Source organism: Taudactylus pleione, unplaced genomic scaffold (genome assembly GCF_031769625.1).
Source record: "Taudactylus pleione unplaced genomic scaffold, aTauple2 ptg000627l, whole genome shotgun sequence".
Lineage (NCBI taxonomy): Eukaryota > Metazoa > Chordata > Amphibia > Anura > Myobatrachidae > Taudactylus > Taudactylus pleione.
This window is the reverse complement of record NW_028285029.1, coordinates 709261-732761: the sequence shown is the minus strand read 5'-3', so window position 1 is coordinate 732761 and position 23501 is coordinate 709261. Positions and strand designations below refer to the sequence as shown.

Sequence of the window (23501 nt, the reverse complement as noted above, 5' to 3'; positions counted from 1 at the left end):
GGTCTCACCAATATGATATAACATTTGGGATAAAATATACAACCCAATATTCCAATACTTGAAGATATTATAGCAAATATCTCTACAAGCACTGTGCTTTTTCCAGTAACACTCACATATGCTGGGATGAAAGCCACCCAGACGCTGAAGAACACCAGCATGCTGAAAGTTATGGATTTGGCTTCATTAAAACAATCTGGCAAGTTTCTGGCCAGGAAAGCTGCAATGAAGCTCATAGCTGCGAGAAGCCCTATGTAACCCAGCATTATGGAAAATGCCAATATTGATCCTTCATTACATTGTATAATAATTTTATCAAGTTATGTATAACTGTTACTTTCTGGAAATGGAGGTGATATACTTAACCAAAGGATACTGATAACAACTTGGATAAATGAACAAATAAGGACCACACAGTTGGTAATTTTTACTCCAATAAATTTTATCCAGAAGCTTCTAGGTTTGGTGGCTTTGAAAGCCGAATAGACTATTAAAGTCTTGGCCAGAATGCAGGAGACAGCTACTGAGAAGATGATCCCAAAGGAGGTCTGCCGAAGCAGGCATGTTATATGTATAGGCTGTCCGAGAAACAGCTGTACACAGAGGAAGCTCAACATGATGGAGACCAGTAGAAGGAAACTCAGGTGTTGATTATTAGCTCTGATGATTGGAGATTTCCGAAATAAAATAAAAATGACCAAGATTATTGAAGTTTTAAGAAAAAATAATATAGAAATAATGCAGACAGCAAGAGCTATCGGGTCATCCCCGTAGGACAAAAATTCAACATGTTTTGGCACACACTGGTACTTGTCATTTGGCCACTCATCTTCTGGGCAGTTCTGGCAGGACGTTTTGGCTAGAAAAATTATTAAATATAAAGAATATTTTAAAGCATAATAAATATTATAATACATACAGTATGAGTTTGGTGTTATAAAGGACATTATAGAATAAAAAAATCCAAGGGCCAGATATAGATATATTCCTTTTGACTTATACAAAAGATATCACCTTACGGACAAGAATGTGAATGGTCAAAATTGATATCACCCACAAAGAAACCAGCACAGCATCAAAACTAACATTTATTCATTTATTTTTATATTAAATAAAAATTGAAAGAAGAAAGGAAAGATGAGTGAGAGACTAAGGTTTTGCTTGTAAAAACAGAAACCTTCTCAAGGTTATGTAATGCTGTAAATTATCCTTCAAAGTCATTACATAAAGGTGCCTCACAGTATCAGAATTAAAGATGTTTGCTGACCCCTGTGTTTTGGTTTTGGTTTTGGTTTTGGATCTGGATTCTTCTTCGTGTTTTGGTTTTGAACCTGGAATTTTTTATTTATTTATAAAAACAGCTAAAATCATGTAATTTGAGCCTGCTTTTATTCATATAGTATTATTAATCTTAATAACATTCATTTCCAGGCATCTCCAGTCAATTTTGACTACCTCATAGTTCACAATAGTATTCACCAGTATTGGCCAAAGGCTAACTCACTAAACTAAGCAACAGAGCAGCAGCAAAAACAAACAGCAGTTTAAAATACTTTAGCACATCTATGATACATTGCCACATAGCAGTGGCAGACAGGATAGCAGATTATTAAACTATACATCACTATAGAAACTAATAAAGTTTTCATTAATCAAGAACTATTTCAGAGGCCCAAGGATTGCTAGATTGAGTCATTGTATATTTGAATAGATTATTTTAAGATAATTTATTAAAATTTAAAAGAGAAAGTCCATTAAAGAACACAATATTAATAGCCAAGGATTCTTCACAAGGGATAAAAGAGAAGCTAAGAAAATTATTAGTTGCATGGAAGAGCTGCAAACTCCAAATGAGTCTATCTTACACTATCAAAAATTAGAGGCTGACCTGCTGGCCATAGAAACCAAGAATGTTTTGAAACTAGTACCATAGTAGTGTGGAAGCCAGGTAAAGCATGACATTTATTGATTAAGCAAAAAGAATACAGAACTTTATCTACAATTCCAACATAGCGGAATTGTTTTGTTTCATCTCCTCCTTCAGTTTCTCTATTTGGTTTTCCAATAGCTTAATTAAGGGAATCAGCTGACTCAGGCTGGCAGTGTCTGAACTCACTTCTTTTGTTGATACTTAAAATGTTTGTATGGATTTTTGCTGTTCCTCTATTAGCTGAAGCACATAAAGAGTGGAATTCTACCTCTTACCTATCACTTGTTTCAGTTAGTGGTTTGGCAAATTTAACTATTCTTGCAGCCATTGCAATCTCCTATATGTGGTCGCTGATTGCCTAAAATGTACATACATATTTCTGGCAACAGACAGAATCTCCTGTACACCACTTTCATGTAAAAAAAATTGTATCACCAAGTTTATTGTGTTGACAAAACATGGGACATGTTCAAATTCACCAATTTTGCAATACTCTCACAATGTTACATATGTTATCAGAAATGACAAAACCTAGCATGGTAAGCTATTTTGCTATGACATCTCTGAGATTTTCAAACAGGTTGACACAGGTATGCCTCTTAGTGATGCCAATGATACAGAGAGTAGCCTGCCTGGGAATGAGCTAGTGTTGTGTGCTGGATGCTGCTGCTGAATGAGATACACCAACCCAGTAGGCAGTCATAGTCATATAATTATTTGTTTGACCAGTACAGCTTGTCCACATAACTGTGATTAAGTGGATAGTGGGCACAGTGGCATTTTATAAGTCAAGAACTAGTTTTCTTTTAATGTCAAGGTACATGCAAGGAATTGCTGTTCTTAAATAATGGAATTGAGGTGGAATTTGGTAGCTAGGACATAGGACCTCAGTTATAGTAACTGTCTAAAACCACATAAATTGTTGCCGGATATTGGATGCAGATCTAAAGCTAGCATAGCTGTCATGGCTTCGGTGATCCACTGTGCAACTGGATGGCTGCTTTTAAACTTTCTTCCTCTTGCAAAGGATTATTTCACAGTCAATTGTTGTTTAAAACTAGTCTTCTTGGTCCTCTATTGGACGAAGATTTACCACCAGAAGCAGCAGTAGCCCTAGCACTCAAGGATTCCTTTGGGTAATCCTGGATAAGGGAGGAGTCAGTTAGCCTTCGCAAATTGGATGCAGGAGGACTACCTCTGATCATTAATGAGGAGATTGTTGATGAAGGTGTTGGCGGTGGAGATTACTAGGATCTATCTTAGAGCTGGGAGCTAGCTGATGCTGGAATACTTGTAATTATTTTAAAAGATTTTTCCAAAACCTTTGCATGAACTCACTGCAAGTAACATAACAGAGAGGAGTTTTCTAGATGGTTAACATCCCTACCTCTATCTACTTTGGCTTCACAAGCAGTACAGATGGCTTGACAAATGTGTTGAGGATTTGCGTAAAAATAATTAGACACATAAGAGGTGTTTTTCTTATTCTTATGCCCAGACATGACAATGGCCTTCTTCTTATCACAGGCAAGAACTGCTGCCACTGGTGCCTCACTTACACAAAAAACATCCTCATTAATGGAGTTGGCTACAAAAATATACCCATCATTCTGTTGCACTTCCATAGTAGTATCCTTAATTTTTATATCACCATCTTTATTAGTGCTGATCATCCCCACATTTGCAGAGGGTGCAGAGATAGTGGAAGGAGGTTTCTCTATGAGTACAGTATCAAAAATGTCAGACTCAAAACATAGCACTCATGGACAAGCTTAGATTCTCTTTAGGGGTTTGTGACACTTCTGTACATACAGTTTGTTCTTCAGCCTTAGTGACTTTTTCTGCACTGATTTCCCTGTTTTATATTTGACACATCTTCTAGAATTTGAGTGATGTGTTGCATCATCATGTGAGGATTATAGAAGAAGATGCCTGACTGACCATTCAAAAATAAAGACCAAGGCCTGAGCCTTTCACTGCAAGTGCATGTGTTGCATGGCATGTTGGCAATTAGATGTTTTATGGCTGGCAACTTTCGCTTTATAATAAGTGGTGAAGTTTTTTTCTTTAACATAGTGAAATATTGTTTTGATTTTAGGTGCCCCATCTTAAATCCTCTATGCTCTTGAAAACCAGCTTACGCAGATATATAAGTACTAATATCATCATGACTGACAGCAGATGCAGCACTAGTACTTGATTGCTGCTCCTGCTCCTCTATCAACTGACCATGATCCATATAGACTTACAGTACTGATATCAATGGTGACATGACACCTTCTAAACCTTATTTTTTAACACAGGGCCACTGCCTAGCCCTAGAGTTTTAGAAAAAAGTGACAACTTCAAACTACGACCCCCAGCACTAATATTAACAATCACCTACTAATCATTAATTTTTAACACAGTGTCACTGCCTGGCCCTGAACACATACAAGTTTTTCTATAAAAATGTTTTTTTTTATTAAAAAAATGACAACTTATATAAATGGTGGCATGGCACCTACTGAATATAATTTTTTAACACAGTGCCACTGCCTAGCCCTGTGAACACACACAAGTTTTACAAAAAGAGAAAGTCTCTTTCTTCTATCTAACAAATAACTTCACACTTCAACTCACAGTGCTGACATTAATGGTGGCATGGCACCTATAGAACATTATTATTTGAAAGTTTTTTTTAGTTTTTTTTAAATACACTTTTCTGCACTGAACACAGTGCCTCACAGTGCTGCACCTCACAGCCCTTCACAGTCTGACACAACCACAGCAGTGATTGCACCCCACAGCCCTTTACTGACACAGGGCCTGATTCAGAGCGGGACGCTCTGACAGAGCGCTCACTCTAAATCAGGGCCGGTCTTCTGTTTTTTTAGAGCGGCCTCCTGGCCGCTCGCATAGCTGTGGGTGACCACCCACAGCTATAGCGAGCAGCCAGGAAGATGGTCGCGATGGTCAAGACCATCGCGACCATCGGGCTTGCGACAAGACCCTTGTGGTAGGGTCTCGTTGCTGCAAGCCCAAAAGTGCTTTTGTCTCTAACAGAGCTGAGAGCACTCCCACTGACATCACTTATGATGTCAGTGGGGCCGGCCCCAGACAGTAGGCATTCCCATGGGAACGCCTCCATCTGGGCAGACACACCTCCGGCCCACCCACCAAAGGGGGCATGCTGTCACTCAACATCGACAGCATGCCCCCTTTGGTACGAGACCCAGAGCGACGGTTTGCCCGTCGCTATCCGGGTCTCACGCATGCGCATGACGGAGCCGGCTCCGTCGTGCGCATGTGCACTGGGCCACCATCGACCCGCTTGCGAGCGCTCAGTGCTCGCGAGCTGGTCTGAATCAGGCCCACAGTTCTTAGTCCTGCACTCCACAGCCCCTCATGGTCAGACACAGCAACAGCAGTGCTTGCACCCTCAATCCCTTCATTGACACAGTCCTTAGTCCTGCATTCCATAGCCTTCCATGGTGTTACACAGCAACAGCAGTAGTGCAACATTAGTGCTTGCACACCACAGCCCTTCATTGACACAGTCCTTAGTGCAGCAGCCCACAGCCCACCCAAATCTTCCCGGCGTCCTGTGTGAAATGACGCCTGTGATCACAAGTGAGGGACTTATATGGAAACCAAAATACACAAGATCCGACAACAGGAAGATTATGTTTTGCCTCATTTTGCATTCTGAGTCTGCCGGGAGAAACCAAGCCAGGGCTTGGAAGTACTTGGATACGCTGACAATTGAACCCGTTAATCTCCAATCAGAAAGTGAGTTGAATTGAAGCATTTGCAACATAGATGCTGTTCACAATTGTTTGGCTTCAGAAATTAACTTTACATAGTTTATTGTTATTGAAGAAACATTCTCACCTGTGTCATTGGATATTTCTCCCTCTGAGCATTTTACACATTCAAAGCAGCACTGATGTATCCCTCTCTTTATAACTCTCCTATATCCTGAGGGACAATCTGCAGAACATACAGACACAGGAATCTAGAAAACAAATATCAAAAAGAAGAAATTAATTATTACAAATAAAACTGGAAGATTGAAGAATCCTAGCCTTTATTATAGTTGTTGCCTTTATGCCAGGGGCAAATAAAGAGAGGTCTGTGTGCTGTCACCATTTGGGGCCCCCTCCTCTCTACCTGATGGCTGGCAGAACACTGAGTGCAGCAGTAGTCTTTGGGCACTAGTCTGTGCCAGAGTCTACTGCGCTTGTGCAGGTCATCAGGGAAATGGCCGCGGTAGCCATTTTCCCAGTGATTTGTACAGCGATGCTACCTCCGATGCAGGACTCCGGAGAGGTGAGTATTAAATAAATGGCTGCAGGGTGTGCGGTGTGGGCCCGCGTGCACCATACACCTGTTGCATTATAGATACACCCCTGACTTAGTTTGAATGCATGAGCATCTGTATCACTTCTACTGTATGAGCAATTTTTTTTCTCTCGGTGTATTACAACAGGTCAAGAAAAGAAGAACATTGCTGGCAAATAACTATAAAAAAAAAAACTACATAAAAATTAGAGGAAAATAAGCAAGGAGCTTATCATTATTATTATGAAACTACATATTTGGGAGTACCCTTATTATAAGGGCTTTGTCGTGCCCTTATATTAAGGTTGAATAAAAAAAAAACAAAGATCTCCATAGAGAATTTCGGAGGGGGAGCATGGCATTTAAAGAGTTACACCTCAAAAGCTATAGGAAGTACCAAGATGAAATTTGGCATGGGCGGGTAGAACTATCGCTCGGTGCTGCATGCCAAATTTCAGGGCAAAAACATAAAAAAATGAGGATTTGGGAGTAATCTAATGTTCCAACTGTCAGTTGTTTCTGACACTCTTAGTAAGGACCACTTTTCTGCTGTTTTCTATGGGTGATTTTTGGGAAGGCATAACTCAGGGTAGGGGGTGAATTTAGACTTGGGGTTTGTTTTATTAGGTAGCTATTGTACCAGGGTAGGCGATTTGGGGGTTTAGGTAATTGAGAAAGTTACAGTTTTGAAACTATTACCTCACAATTGCACCATTATAGAGATACAGTAGGAAGATTCAAATCCTTGCACAGCCTCAGTTGGAGCCTCCAGCAGGTGTACTCACTGTGGCTTCACCTGGGTGCACCAAAATGTCTATCCTTTTGCGGGAGTTAGCGATGGAGCAACCCGGCAATGGCAACAGGTGTAAGCGGGTATATGGCGGTGGTGAAGTGGGCATCAGCGGCATCGGTGCAGGCTACAGTGGTGGAGGTGATGGTGTGTCCTGTAGGAACCAGCGGCGACGTGACCCGGCATCTGTGCGGGTGTTGGCGACGGGCCTGGATCTGAGAGGATCCAGTCCCTGCCAGCCATTCTGCCGAGTACGGCAGCAGCGCCCATTTAAAAAATAGCACTTCAGCGCCATTTTTGAAATTCAAATATGACCGCCGTGAACTATTCCCAGCTCATGTCGTCATCACCCTGCACCCTCGGCTGGCTTATATAAGCCAGCACGAGGAGGCAGCATGGTAGTCCGATGGCTAGGATGGAGCAATGAAGAGCTCCAAAAGAAGGAAGATGCCAGAAGTCCTAGTGGGTGATGGGCATGCAAAAGAGCTGGCATAGGCTGCCGCCCACTAGGTGAAGAGGACAACAGAAGCCCTGGGGAGGCAGCAGCCATGCAAAAGAGCAATTGACTGCCACTCCCAGGCAAAGATGCTGAAGCCCTGGTGGGTTTGCACCTGCCAGGCAAAGATGCCAGTACTCCTAGTGGGCAGCAGCCATGTAAAAGAGCTGACACAGGCTGCCACCCACTAGGTGAAGACGCCGAAGTCCTGCTAGGTTGGTGCCCGCCAGGCAAAGATGCCAAAGCCCTGGTGGGTTGGCACCCACCAGATGAAGATGCCAAAGGCCTGACTGGTTGGCGCCCGCTGGGCAAAGACCCTGGCATCCCCCAGGTGAAGACCTGTAAAAGTAAATATTACAATATTAACGAGTGTTGTGTTTATCTTAATATTTTTTTACAGGTGGACTACAGGTGTCAGTGGGCCCTAATGCCCTACATGCTGTTTCCTGTGGTTCTCCAAATACCAGCATGTAGGGAAGGCTTGCTGGGACCTGTGGTTCACTTGCAAAGGAAAATAACAATACACCATACATAAACAACCTGGCACCCACTGCCCAGGGGTGCCGTGGATAGCCCAGGGGTATTAGCCTAGTGCTGGGGTTCTCTGGAGAGGGGGACTCCTTTATTGGGGGTCAGCAGCTCCCCAAAGATCCCTGGCCTGGGCTGACTGGAGGTCAGGGTTAATGCTTCGGCTTGGGGGCCCGGTGAAAGGGCTCCCCTGGCTGTGTCATTAGCCCCCTGCTAGAAAAAGTCAGGTGCTGGTTCTGGATAATACAAGGGGACCCTACTCATTTTTTCCCTCTGTACTTCCAGAACCAGGACCAGATCAAAGCCCAGTGCTGGTTGTGCAAAATATGGGGGACCCCTACTTCATTTGTCCCCTGTATTTTGACAACCAGAGCTGGTTCTAATTAGCCCAGTACTGGTTTTGCTAAAGTACAGGGGACACCTACATCATTTGTCCCCTGTATTTAAGCACAACCAGGACTGCCTGTGAAAAGCCCGGGGCTGGTTGTGCTTTAGGGGGATGGGGGGTCACATCACATAATCAACCCAGCACCCACTGCCCAGGGGTGCTGGGGATAGCCCTGGGCTATCAGCCTAGGTATGGGGTGCCCTAGAGATGGGAACCACTTTATTGGGGGGCCTAGTTCCCCAGGGATTCCCGGCCATGGCTGACTAGTGGTCAAGGTTAATGTTTCAGCTGGGGGGCCCAGTGAAAAGGCTCCCATGGCTGTAGCATTAGCCCCCCACTAGAAAATGTCCAGTACTAGTTCTTGATAATACAGGGGGACCTGTCTCATTTTTTCCCCCTGTATTTGCAGAACCAGAACTGGATCAGAGCCCAGTCCTGGTTGCGCAAAGTATGGGGGACCACTACGTAATTTTCCCCCCATATTTTGGCAACCAGAGCTCATTCTGACTACCCCGGTGCTGGTTGTACTTAAGTACTAGTGACTCCTACATCATTTGTCATCTGTATTTAAGCACAACCAGGACTGGCTGTGAAAAGCCTGGGGTTGGCTGTCCTTTAGGGGGATGGGGGGTCAATTCACACAAACAACTTAGCACCCAATGCCCAGGGGTGCTGGCGATAGCCCTGGGCTATCACCCAAGGCCTGGGTTGCCCTGGAGAAGTGGACCCCTTTATTGGGGGTCCCTAGCTCCCCAATGATCCCTGGCCTGGGCTTACTAACGGTCAGAATTAATGTTTGGCTGGGGGCCCGGTGAAAGTGCTCCCCTGGCTGTGGCATTAGTCCCCTCATTAGAAAAAGTCAGGTTCTGATTCTTGATAATACAGGGGGACCCTTTTCAATTTTTCCCATGTATTTCCAGAGCCAGTATAGGGGATCCCTATGTTGTTTGTCTCCCATGTTTTGGCAACCAGGTTCTGACTAGCCTGCTGCTGGATGTGCTAGATGGGGGGTGCCTACACTTTTTGTCACCTCTATTTTCACAACCAGGACTGGCCATGAAAAGCCCAGGGCACGTTGTGCTTTGGGGGGGCACTTTTTTTTCGTTTTACACATTACATTTTTTGCATAGATGGATCTCACTGATGCGTCCATGCATCTATGACTTATTGATCTTATTTACTCAGGTGCATGCCCAGTACCGGTGAGCCCTCTGCCGCCTGCTGATGCCCCTGTGCACTGCCCCACTGCTGTCACTGCTCAGCACCCCCACTACTGCTGCTACCCTCATGCCTACAGCCCACCACTGCAGCTGTCTCTCACTCTGCACCTCCCAAACCACCTCCTGTGTGCCGGCCCCTCTTCCACTGCACTAATGTACCATTTTGTTTCCCTTCTTTACCTGCAGGCGGCCCGGTTTGCTCCTACAAACCCTGATAGTTAATACATTTTAAAAAAGCAATGAAATTCCATAGACAAAAAACCTTACGGTTTCACATGTACCATTAAGGTTTCTTAGACATGATCTGACATTTCACAAAACCTATTGAATTTCTGCAACTCAAACTTCAAAAAGCAATGAAATTTATGATCATTAAGACAGACACCTCAATGGATGTGTTCCTTGCGTGATACAGATATGGTATGCCATAACACCATGTAGTTAGCTGCAGATTTCTTCACTCTCACAGAGTGAGATTGCTGTCACTCACAAAATGGGGGAGCTGCTAATTCACAGAATTGTGTGCTCATTGGAATACACACATGCAGTCTATGCAACTGAGGTCTGAGCAGTTATGTGGCTCCCACATCTCATTCAGTGCCCACAATCTTCCCATTCAGTCACCACAATAATCCCACTGGGTTCCAACATCCTTCTCACTCAATACATCCATCTCATTCATTACACACATTCAGCTCCCTAATTGCTAAAACTATTATACTCTATCTATCCATGTACACTATCTTCGCCTCCATGCTGCTATAAATTCCCCAATCCCTACAGCTGTGTGTTCTACCAACTGTGCTAGTCTGCATGCCCTTATCCACACCAATATGCCTTTCCCCATGTGCACCACCCTGTCTTCCTGCATCCGTGCCACTGTGTTTCCTTCCATCTGCACCACGGCCTTGCCCCATAAGATAAGATAACTGAAATTATCTGAGATAAGAGAACTGAAATTCTACTAATAACTAGTGAGAAATAGAAAAACAAATAGAGACTAAGGGCCAAATGTAATAGGGTGAGAGTTTAGATAATGTGAGAGTTTTCTCACACTTTTTAAACTCGGCCAATGTAATAGAGTCTGAGAACAAAGCAACAGAGCAAACTCGGATGTTTTTCAGACTCAAAAAACTCTCACGATTTAAGCTCTCATCCAAATGTTTTCCCATTTTGAAGAAAAAACTTGACCAATATGAGAATTTACTGCTAAACTCTCACATTTTCTAAACTCTCACCCTATTACATTTGGCCCTAAATATAAAAATGTATAGAGAGATCAAAGGAAATGCAACTATGAAGACAATAAATGTCCAAAGGGGACATAAGTCCCCCAAACATGCTGCAAAAGGTACCTATGGTTTGCAAAAAAATTTACTTAGCTCATCTCAATTATTCTTGCCTAGAATTTTTTGTTTAATTATACTCCAAACTATTTCATTTATACCTTTTTTCATTTGTATTTCTTTCTGTTGCAAGCATGTTTACTTTCTGATATATCAGAATACAACATTGCAGATTAACATAAATTTTTTACAGTCCTCCTTAGACATCTCTTACTTTTTCCTTTCACATGCTTTGCATTGTTTTATTTTAATAGGTTCTATGCATCCCTATTTTCTTTGTCTAGTTATTCATCTTTATTTTGTCACGTTTGCACATCTATTCTTTCCACATTTTGTTCATTATCTTTTTCTCTTTCCAGCTCCGGAGTCCTGGACGGCATCCACGGTTGCCGTGGCAACCCATGAAGACACACTGCACACGTCATCATACCCGCGATGACTGGAACAAGGACGCCACTCCACGTCCTTTGGTGCTGACTTTCTCACTCCCTCCTTGGTGTTTAAAGGTAAGTTTCTCACGGCTAACACTCTTTCATCACTTTTATCTCTTACGGATATTCTCCACACATCTCCTCTGTCCTGATGATGGGATCCTCCGTGGCCCAGAAACGCTTGACTTTTTTTGAGGATTATGATGTATGATTGACTTTGTAAAATTGATTTATAAAAATCCTTTGTATGTCAGTACAAAACCTGTAGTGCTGTGCTTTCTCACTAATCGGGCTGAACAGTGGGACATAGGGCAAATGTTTGTGCATCTGTACAAACTTTAGTATTTATTTATGTTGTTTTGTTATGATCGCTCCTCACAGGTGACGGGTTGCCATGGTTACAGCCTGACAGCATGGATGGTGTTTCCGGTTTTACCGGAAGTTCCGCATGTGATGAGGGAGGTGACTGATGGAGCCCGGTGCCTGCAGCAGAGAGCAGCGGGTATTTAAAGTAAATGTTGTATGTTTTAAAGTTCGATATTTGTAGAAGACGGGTGATTTAAGACTGAAACATTGCTAAAATGGGAACCCACACTTAATGTCTTTATTAGACCGCTGAGTGCCGCACTTTGATTGCTATTTATTTTCCTGTAGTGGGCACCGCGGCATTGTAACACTGGAAGGAGCGTGCAAGATCTAAGGAATGGTGCATGTGGGATCACGCTGCTGTGGACACACAGACACCATTCTCCCATTGATCATTAGCACCTCCCGGCTATTGCTTAGAATACTCTGCCTTTTTGCTCTGACACAATGGTATTGGTGCCGCAAAAGGAGGCAGGGGCAGAAGCCAGAGGATGTAAACCTGGTATATAATATTTCCAACAGGGATTTATCAACCTCTGAAAACAAGGTTCTCAATAGAGGACTCAGCTATGTACCCACTAACAAATTCATCCTCCTGGAATGGAAAATCGATCAGTACTCTCTAAATAGACAACTCAAATTGAAAGATTATTTTGATAAAAAAATGGAGAACTATGCCCAAATACAAGCAATCCCTTTAAACGTAAATCTAATTTTGAACCGCCATCAACAAATATTGCCATCCACAGTGAATATATGAAGAATGATACTCCATATCATAACAACCTCTCTAAACAGGAGTGGAAGGCCTTGAAAGATTTGGGCTCCTATAAGGACATTATTATTAGACCAGCGGACAAGGGGGGTGGGATTGTAGTGCTTGATGTGGAGAGATATTGTGATGAGATATATCATCAATTGTCCGATACAGCAGTATATGAGAAATTGAAGAGTGACCCAACCACTAAATTTAAGATGGAGGTAGATCAACTCCTTATGACAGCTCTCAGTGGAGGTAATATCGATGAAGAGACATATTACTTCCTCAAGGTTGAACATCTTAGGGTCCTACTACTATACACACTACCCAAGATCCTCAAAATCCGCACCCACCCTCCTGGATGCCCTATAGTCTCGGCCAGAGAGTCGCTTTACAGTAACATCTCTAGGTACTTAGACTCTTTTCTCCAACCTTGTGTACAGGTGGGAGATACATAGCTGAAGGATACTACCGACTTGCTGAGATGTCTAATGGAATTAGGCAATATCCCTCCTAACACTTGGATATGTACGTTAGATATATCCAACCTATATACTAATATTCCCCATGAGGGAGGTAAAGAAGCTGTTCAAGAATTAATCACCAACAATATTCTGCATACAGGTCCCCCGATAGAATTCTTCATTTGGCTTTTAGAGTTGACCCTCAAGAGGAACTACTTTTATTTTGATGGCCAATATTATGCCCAAAAAAGTGGATACGCCATGGGCTCTCATGTCGCTCCAACTTATGCAAATGCCTATATGGCAAAGGTGGAGAAGAGTTTTCTCTTCAACAGGGGATCCATAGACAAAGTTTTATTCTATCAAAGATATATTGATGAGTGGTAGACATGATGTATTGGAAGAGTTAATAGAGGGCTTTAATGGAATGGACCATCCTATTAAGTTCACCTATCAGACCAGCTTGGAGAAGATTCCTTACCTGGATGTTAATATCAGAGTAATAGGGAACAAAGTGTCTACTAAAGTATATACAAAACTGACGGACAGAAACACACTCCTAAAAGCAGATAGTTTCCATCTACAACCAATGATTGATAGTAAAGCTTATTCACAACTATTGAGGGTCAAGAGGATTACTAGTAAACCTGAACTCCTTGAGGAAGAATTGGACAGAGGGGATATACGGAGAAATTCCTCTCTGTGGCTTGTCAAAAGGTGGATCTAGTCCCTAGGGAAAATACCATGATACAGAAAGAAAAATCGATTGAAACTAACACTCTCAATTGGGTACATACCTACAATATGGCACATAGTGCTATACATCAGACCAGTAAAAACCTATGGCCTGTAATACGTAATGATCGTGAGCTTCAAAGTCTAAGAAACACTAGAATTCAATCTTGTTACAAAAGAGGAAAAAATCTGAGAGACTGGGTGGTATCATCAGACGTAACTGGACACTCAAAAGCAATTGGTCTAACGTGTAGACCGGCTAATGGATGTCATAAATGTACTGGATGTCTAACATATAGCCACATGATTGTGGGCAAACACTTTTATCATCCTCACTCTGGTCGGAAATATGAGATCCGACACAGACTATCATGTACCAGCACCCACGTCGTCTACTTAGTGATTTGTCCTTATGGATTGTGCTATGTGGTTATGTTTGGGATAGTGACTGTTCTGTGTTAGGTACCTTAATATTATTGAATCTATAGAATTTATATAGTTTATATATTTGATATAGTTCATATGCTGCCTGCATCATTAATATGTTTGAACTCAGACTCTCCAAACTACAGTTATGAATACTGGATTTTAACTATAGATATTGTAGATAATGATTTGTTTCACAGTTGTAATGTTTGTGCATTTGTACAAAACTTTAGTATTTATTTATGTTGTTTTGTTACGATCTCTCCTCACAGGTGCCAGGTTGCCATGGTTACAGCCTGACAGCATGGATGGTGTTTACGGTTTCACCAGAAGTTCAGCGTGTGATGAGGGAGGTGACCGATGGAGCCCGGCACCTGGAGCAGAGAGCAGCGGGTATTTAAGGTAAATGTTGGATGTTTTAAAGTTTGATATATGTAGCCTGAAGACGGGCGATTAAAGCTCAAAATGTTGCTGAAATGGGAACCAATGCTTAATGTCTTTATTAGGCCGCTGAGTGCCGCACTTTGATTGCTATATCTACATATATATATATATATATATATATATATATATATATATATATATATAAGGAAGCTGAAAAACTGCAGCACTCGTAGACTGTTATGAAAATAAGTATATTAAAATTGGTCACAAAAATTCCAACGTTTCGGGGCTCTTGTGCTCCTTTGTCAAGGTGTGAACAAGTGAAAGAAGTGAAAACATACCTTATATTGAGTGAAGAAGTGACCACCCACTGTGTGCAGGAAAAACAGACCGGCCTCTCCGTCTCTGTCCGTGCTCCGGTGTTTCCGGGGTCGCGGACTAATGACGTCACACGTGTCAGGTGCTAGGTTGCCATGGCTACCTGAGACGCCGCTTGCCGCCGTGCGGCCAGATCTGTGAAGAAAGTGAAAAAAGAAAGAATCAAATGACCCGTGCTCTGCAAAATGAAGTGAGAACAGTGAAAAATAGATGATGTTTACCACCTAAAGTACAAAGATAACATAAAGTACAAAGAATGGAAACTCTGGATAAGCCCAAATGTTAAACAATATAGAACATCATGCACAGGGGGACATAGCTACATTTGAGGAAAAAAATTATTAACGCAAGACAATAATAAATAAATAAATAAAGACATCCTGAAGTGGAAACACTGCTCTAGAATGGGAACAGCAAGAAACATGAATAGTGACCAACTGGGTGACAGCAAATGACAAGTTGTCATAGAAAAAGGTGTTTGAAAAAGTAAATAGGTATATTAAGCTGTCGATAAAAGAAAAAAGATGTCTGAATGTGTGTGTGCTACTGTGAAAGTGAACCATAAAATGAAATAAAAGTGTAAAACAGAACTAATGTGTGAAGCAAATAGAATGTGCTACGAAAACAAAAAAATGTAAAAAGTGTGGTAGTGTGTGGATGCTTGAGTGAATGGAAACATGGGTGTGAATGTGAGGCATTAAAGTGTAGAAAAATCAGTGAAGGAAATCAATAAACAGAAAAAAGCAAGAAAAGGGAAAAAGAAGGGGAAAAAGTGAAAAAAAGGAGAAAAGAGGGGAAAGAAGGGGAAAAAAGGGGAACAGAAAAGGAATACGGAAACAGAAATAGATCTTCCTGTGAACAAGCAAATAGCCTGTTTAAATGTTGGCTAGGCTAGGGGAAGGGGTGTTAGGGTTAGGCACCCCTGGGGGGAGGTTAGGGTTGGGCACCCCCTCAGGAGGGTTAGGTTTAGGCAGCGGGGAAGGGGACATAAGATTTTGGCACTTAGAGGGGGGTTAGGGTTAGGCACTTCGGGGGAGGTTAGGGTTAGGCACCCCTAAGGGTTAGGGGGGTTAGGTTAGTTTATATTTATCTTTAGCACAGTCAGGATCTTCACTGGTGCCGGTCTTACGGCGTTAGGATTTGAACCGCTGGACATGCATCCAGGGGTAAATAATACCGATCCCCCAGGGAGACAACCTGTCAGCTGTTACCTTCAGCTGCCCCTGGCTGGGAAGCAAACCCCCGACATGCCCCTCACTCCTACTGTGGCCTGCTAAGCCAAGCCCCAGGTGCATGGCCTAAAATCAGTGGGGCCCACCGGGGAAATACCCGAATCCCCGATGGCCCAGTCCGAACCTGAGTATAAATGCCAATTATCTTCACACATATTGTAACACTGGCCCTCATTCAGAGGCGCTCGCAAGAAGCAAACGCTCGTTCTGAATGAGGGTGGCCTCTTGTAATTTTAAGTGCGGCCTCCTGGTTGCTAGCTAAGCTGTAGGTTGGGATTGGGGCTTGCGATGAGACCCTAAGGTTGGGTCTCAGCAACCGCAAGCTCCAGGGAGCTCCCTTCTCTGATCGAGCAGGAAGCTCCCCACTGACATCACTGCTGATGTCAGTGCGGCCGCCCACAAAACGGCAGGCATTCCTTAAGGAAACCACCACCCTGCCACGCCTACAAAAAGGGCCGAGCTGTCAATCAACATCCACAGCTCGGCCCTTTTGTAGTGAACTCCGGAGCGAGAGAATTTCTCTCTTGGTCCGGGGCTTGCGCACGCACAGTAAGGCTGCTGCGCAAGCGCAGGACCTAAACATCGACCCGGTTGTGAGCGCTCAGCGCTTGCGACCGGGTCTGAATGAGGGCCACTGTCTCCTGCACACATTGAGCCTGATTCAGCATGGATCACAATTGTAATCGCAGCTGCGTAATCTCAATCAATGAAGCTGTTTTTACATGCTAATGCCAGCCACCATTCCGCCAGCATAGTGACGCCCACTGCTGCTTTCTCACATCCATAAAACCTTGCAGTACTGCGTATACATCGGTAACATCGAAGTACATTGGCCCATCATGTTCAATTACAACAGGTCTGACCTGTCTCAGAAACTGCAAGTCTCATCGCACGCAGTGAGTACTCAAGCTCCATATGCAATCACAGTGGCTAATTTATGCACGTCCATGAAATGGCGTTCGAACGGACAGGCACGCCTGCGTTTCTCCGACCATTCCCCCGTCAAAACCCCCAAATGCTCACGTTACTCACTCTGCAATGGCTTCCTATCTGCATATGTAATTGCGGTGCGACTGCCGCGCACGTGCAGTGAGGCTTATACGCATGCACAATGGCTAACAATCACTTGATCTGCATACGCAGTTGCAATTGCTATCCGTGCAGGGCAGGCCCATTATCCTTATTTAAGTACCCCATATATTGTAAGTATGTTAAAGAAAAGCAGGCATTATTAGATCACAGAAATTAAATCCAAAACTCATAAACCAAATTGCTGCTGCAAAGGGACCAGTGCTAGCAGCAAACTAGTAATGAAATCTGGCTGGTATACAGAAACATAAGACACCGGAATAAGTAATTAAGTGCGTAATCGCCTTTGCGTCCGTCTCTGAATTAGGCCATAACTCCAATGTCTGGGTGTAACACTCAACTCTACCTTTCTTTGTCCCCCAATATTCATTTCTACTGGCAATAGAAACATAGAAACATAGAATTTGACAGCAGATAAGAAGTACTTGCCCCATCTAGTCTGCCCCATTTTTAAACATATTGGCCCTGATTCAGACCCGCGCGCGAGTGCATAGCGCTCGCAAGCGGGTTGATAGTGGTTCATTGCGCATGCACGTCGAGCGCACCGCGCTTGCGCTCGCCCCGGAGTGAGTGAGAAATCACTTGCTCCGGGGCTCACTACAAGATGGGGTGGCTGTCGATGTTGATCAACAGCTCGCCCCGTTTTGTAGGCGGGGAGGGGGAGAGGCTGCTCAAACAGGCATTCCCAAAGGAACACCTGCTATTTGTGGGCCGCCCTACTGACATCACTAGTGATGTCACTAGTGGACTTCCTGCTCTATTAGAGCAGGAAGTCCACTCTGGCTTGTGAGACCTGAGACCCTACCACAGGGTCTCCTCGCAAGCCCGATGGTCATGATAATCGCAACCATTGCCAGGCCACACGCACACGCTATGGGTGGTCACCCACAGTTGTCCAAGTGGCCTGGAGGCCGGTCAAAAAAAGATAGGGACGCCTTGATTCAGAGCGTGCGCACGCAAATAGCGTGCGCCTCTGAATCAGGGCCATTGTTACCTCAACCCTTATTGATCTTTACTTCTTCTGATAGATATCCTTATGTCAATCCCAGGCATGTTTAAATTGCTCTACTGTCTTAGCCTCTACCACCTATGATGGGATGCTATGATGGGATGCTAATCCTGTCATTTCCAGCTCGGCAATATTTCCAGAATCAGTCTCTTCCACACCTGGGAAGCTACTAAGGGGTCTATTTACTAAGCAGTGTTAGGAGACAGAGTGAAAAGTGATAAGAAAGTGATAAGGTGCCAGCCAATCAGCTCCCAACTGTCATCTCACAGGCTGTGTTTGAAAAATGACAGCTGGGAGCTGATTGGCTGGCACCTTATCACTTTCTTATCACTTTTCACTCTGTCTCCTAACACTGCTTAGTAAATAGACCCCTAAAACTCTCATCTACTCCCTCATAACTTCTTACCTAGATTGCTGTAATCTACTTCTTTATTCCCTTCCTATATCCCACCTCACCGCTCATGAGTCCTTTATGATTCTTGCTGCCTTTATCATTTTCCTCTCTCATCCCTCTACTTCAATGTCCCCTTCCTGTAGGTTACTCCACTGGCTTATTATCCGTCTGAGAAACAAATGCAAACTTCTTTCCATTGACTATAAAGCATATAATTGCAATATACAGTATAGCACAGTCTATAATTTGTTATCGAGTATCACAGATGGTGGCATTTCTTTTTCTTCATCATGTAGGGTCACTAACCTGTCCATGTTTCCAAAATATGAGACTTTGGTTGATAAAGAGCTGATCACCTTCAGGAGACGTAGCATTGAATTTCCCAACTCTCCTGACACGATATTTCCTATCAGGTAACACTGCGTAACTATGAATGTAGTAGAATGTGGTAATTTCTCCTCTCTCATTGAAATAGATGTCTTCTCCTGTGGGATCTCGGAAGCAAACTCTTCTTAGAAAGTACTAGAAGAATGAATGTGTATTTGTATATGTTTTTATTTGAAAGACATTTTATTAGATAGCAGTGTAATGTAATAATTAGGATAAATAAATGTTACTCTGTATTGCACTCTTTTATCACATTCATCATTAGTCAATGAAAATCCTGAAAATAAATTAATATATTTGATCTTATGGTCCATCTTACAGAACTCTGTATAGTGTCAATGAACAAAAACTCAATACATATATTATTACTGAAAACAACTGGCCGCATAATCACCCCACACAGTACATGTTTCCCTAAGACAGAAACTCTTTGACTGCAAGAAAACACTCACAATGACATGACCATGGATATTCCACTTAAACTAGGGCCAGATTAACAATGGGACAGATGGGTCTATAGTTCCAGGCCTCCACATAAAAATGGGCCTATCATCATGAGAGCATGATGGTGACCAACCGTCCAACTGGCTACACTGTTAGTTAAAAATGATACTAGTATTAAAATGTAATTTCTATATTCCTCACAAATTTTTCACAATATTTTAAGTATTTAGCCAGATATTGGGGCTGATGGTGTAGCGGTATTTGCACCCAAATTGCACTGGCCACACACACACACAGTATTGAGCACATTTTCTCTGCTTCTGACAATATGTCCTTGATCATTTTCAGTCCCAGGTCAATGTGACCTATAACCAAGCCTTGACTTCAACATCAGCAAAGTGCCATTCAAACCATAAGAACACTTGCCCCCCTACTCAATGTACAACTAAAACTTAACATGAGAGAACATTATCGCCCATCATTACAAGAGAGCAGTGGGATCACCACAGACATGCACAAACAAATGTAAAAACCTCACAGTTTTAAAACAAAGTAAAGTGAGAGCTCTATAAACACATAAAGATGAACACAGTTATAAAGAGAACAGACAGCCCCATTACCTCACTGGACAAGCTTATTAACATAAGAACCACCACTTAAGGTATCAGACAATTCCCTATTAACAGCAATGGAATGGGTATGAAATCCCGGCAGTGGGGATGCCTGTTTTCAATATACACACATCGGCATCCCGATGCTCAGGATCCCGACAAGCATCGGGTAAGTATACTTACCCTCCCCCTTCTCCCCTAACTGTAACCCTCTGTTTGTATATGCTAACACTAACCCTCCAACCACCCTATCCTAACCATAACCCTCCCTGTTAGTGCCTAAACCTAACCCTCCCCCATTGGTACCTAAACCTAACCTTCCCCCCTTACTGCCTAAATCCAACCACTCCCAGTGGTGTCTAACCATAACCCACCCCCGGTGGTACCTAACCCTAACCTCCCCCTCCCCTATCCTAACTCTAACTCCCCCCCCCCCTGTGATGCCTAAACCTAACCCTCCCCCATGGCTAAGTCCTAACCAGCCCCGCTATACTCACGTTCGGCATCCTGGATGTCGGGATTCTGGCATCGGGATGTCACCTCCTGTCGGTATTCCGGCGTCGGTTTTCTAGCCAGGTAGTGGCATGCCGACGCCATGATTTCTTCAGCCTGGATTCCGCTTGTCGAGTTTACAACTACATCCCACAAAAATAGATACCCGCTTCCAACAGCATAATCAAGCAATCTACGTTGGAAGACTTAAACACATATACCCTAAACATCAATAAAACTGGGAATTTCAAAGTCTTCACAGGTCAACATGTAAGTAAAAAAAAGCTTTGCTTAAAGTCACACAGTCAACCTCATGCCTGTTCCATGAATGAATTATGTTCATTCCTTTTAAAATAATGACTCTTCTACAAACAGTTACAGTGGAAATCGATAAGCAAAAGAACTGGGTGTGACGCAAAATGTCATCACTGAAAGGGTCGACAATGGAAGATAGGCGACATAACATAAGGTCGGCAGTAGAGAAGGTCAACAGGTAGAAGAGGTCGACTGATTCAAAAGGTTGACATGGGAATGGTCAACACAAAAATGATGAACATATTTTTTTTCTAACCCTAATCATCACCCTAACCCTAAAACTAACCCTTCATTTGGTGCCTAAACCTATCTGTCCACTAAGTGCCTAAACCTGACCATCCATTCCACAACCTAACCCTAACCCTCCTGTAAGTGCCTAACCCTAGCCTTAAAAAATGTGTTGAACATTTCCATGTCAATCTTTTGAACCTGTCAACCTTTTGTAGCTGTCAATCTTCTCTACTGTTGACATTTTGTAATGTTGACCATGTCAACCTTCTGGTGTTGACCAAATCATTGTCGACCTTTTCATTGTTGACCTTTTGTATGCCATCCAAAGAACTATATGAACCCATGCGCAATTTGTGCATAAAAAAACATTATAATAATTTATAACACACAATGACAGTCTGTAAACAAGCACATCTTAATGTGTTTTGGTACTCTTCACTGTCTTTAAAATCTATTCTAAAATTGTTCTCCAAAGCTCTGCTATTTAATTCTATGACCATTCAGGGGCTGGTAGGAAAATTTTTGCCTAAGGGGCATGCGCATAACACTGGCCCATGAGTGGCAGCTCATCCTTAAAGTAAACCCATTGGAAGTATCACATTTTAAACCATCAATGTGGTACTCCCTCTTCTGGTAACACCATCCCCAGATATGTTACCAGAATAGAAAATTTTAAAAATGCTTAATTGCTGGAATTAAGCATGTGTGTAATGCAGCACACTACCTCCCAAAATGTTGGGCAGATGAACAGGGGCAAAAGGATGCTTACTGTCATGATAAGCAGTTATGAACATTGATCATGGAGGTGTGGCTAGCACTTCTGACATGCTTGACCGCCACCTCTCCTAGGGCTAAATCGTGCTGGTCTGAGATGCCATTCATGGGTGTTTTTGTCCAATTTTTCAAACACAGAGGTTTATTTTTGCTCAGTATTCACTACAGAAGCAGAGAAGAAGGGGCCACAGTTAAGTTGCACGAGTATTCCTAAAATGAGGTACTGTAGATATAAGTACATTTACTGACGATAAAGTCCTAACAGAACTCTCAAAACTAAAAGTGTATAAATCAATGAGACCAAATGGGATACATCCAAGGATATTAAAAGATCTTAAATGGGTGCTGGAAACACCATTAATAGAATTATTTAGTAATTGGCTGCAAGAGTAATTCCAGAGAACTGTAAAAGAGCATAGATAGTCCCACTGCACAAAAGTAAAAGCAAGGAAAAGGTGTGTCAAGACTTTATTAGGGCTTTTGACACTGTACCACATGCAAACTGTTAAATAAACTCAAAAGCTTGGGACAGGGGCATTGCACACCCTGCACCCATTATTAATATGCCCCATGGTTGAATGGATAAGAACTTGGTTGCAGGACAGGAAACAGAGTTGTAGTAAATGGAGTGTATTCACAGTAGGGAAGATTACCAGTGGAGTTCCCCAGTGATCTGTACTTGGATCAGTGCTTTTTAATATTTTTATTAGAGAAATTGCAAATTCTATTGAAGGAGAAGTATACCTTTATGCAGATCACACAAAGATAAGCAACAGAGTAGGCACAGAAAAGGAGGGGTAAAACAAGTGATTGATGATTTAGATAGACTAGAGGAATGGTCAAGAGCAGTGGCATAACTAGGGCAGGGTGAGCAGGATATGTGCCCTGGGCACCATGGCAGGCCCAGCAGAGGGGGACACTGCTGGCCAGGACAGCGTACCCACCTTCCCCATGGGTCTCATAATGTTCCGGTAACTGCCCGCCTCCCTGACCGCCTTCCTCTCATTCTCCTAAGTGAGGTGATCTTTGCGGCAGGTTACAGAATGTCATCGGTACTTTGTGCCACCTGATTGGCTACTCGCCGCTACCAATCAGTGACTGGTAGCAGTGAGTGGCCAATTAGGTGGCACAAAGTACTGAGGATGTCCTATAACTAGCAGCCACCTGCACCTGTCACTCACAGCTTCATCACTGGAGTAACAGCTTTATAGTCTAGTGGTGTCCTAATGTACAGTGACCTGTGGCCATATTCTTATAGTCTCCCAGTCACAGAGCAGAGGGGGCGGGGCCACATGGGCTGTAGATGCCATTTTATTGCAGACATCCCTGACACAGCTGGAGCCAGGTAATGTGTTGTGTATATATTTATTATGTATGAGGGAGGGGACTGTACAGTGATACAGTATATAAGGGGAAATAACACATTGCACAGCACACACTAATGAATGTGTTATTATTATATAGGGAGGAGAATACTGTACAATGATAATTGAGGGGTAAAAACAAAGCTCCCAGCACACACTGATATGTGTTATTATTATATAGAGGAGAGGGTATC

The 23501-nt window shown here is 43.0% G+C and overlaps 1 protein-coding gene across 1 annotated transcript in view; it reads right to left on the bottom strand.

Moving 5' to 3' along the window:
• Positions 1-23501, bottom strand: part of LOC148479249 (vomeronasal type-2 receptor 1-like) — a 75224-nt gene that overhangs the window by 14558 nt on the left and 37165 nt on the right. Inside the window, exons 4-6 of the mRNA XM_088454669.1 lie at positions 18996-19211; positions 5804-5927; positions 59-250 (exon numbers count right to left, since the gene is read on the bottom strand). Coding sequence (XP_088310795.1) covers positions 59-250; positions 5804-5927; positions 18996-19211 — 532 coding nt within the window. The remainder of the gene's footprint in view (positions 1-58; positions 251-5803; positions 5928-18995; positions 19212-23501) is intronic.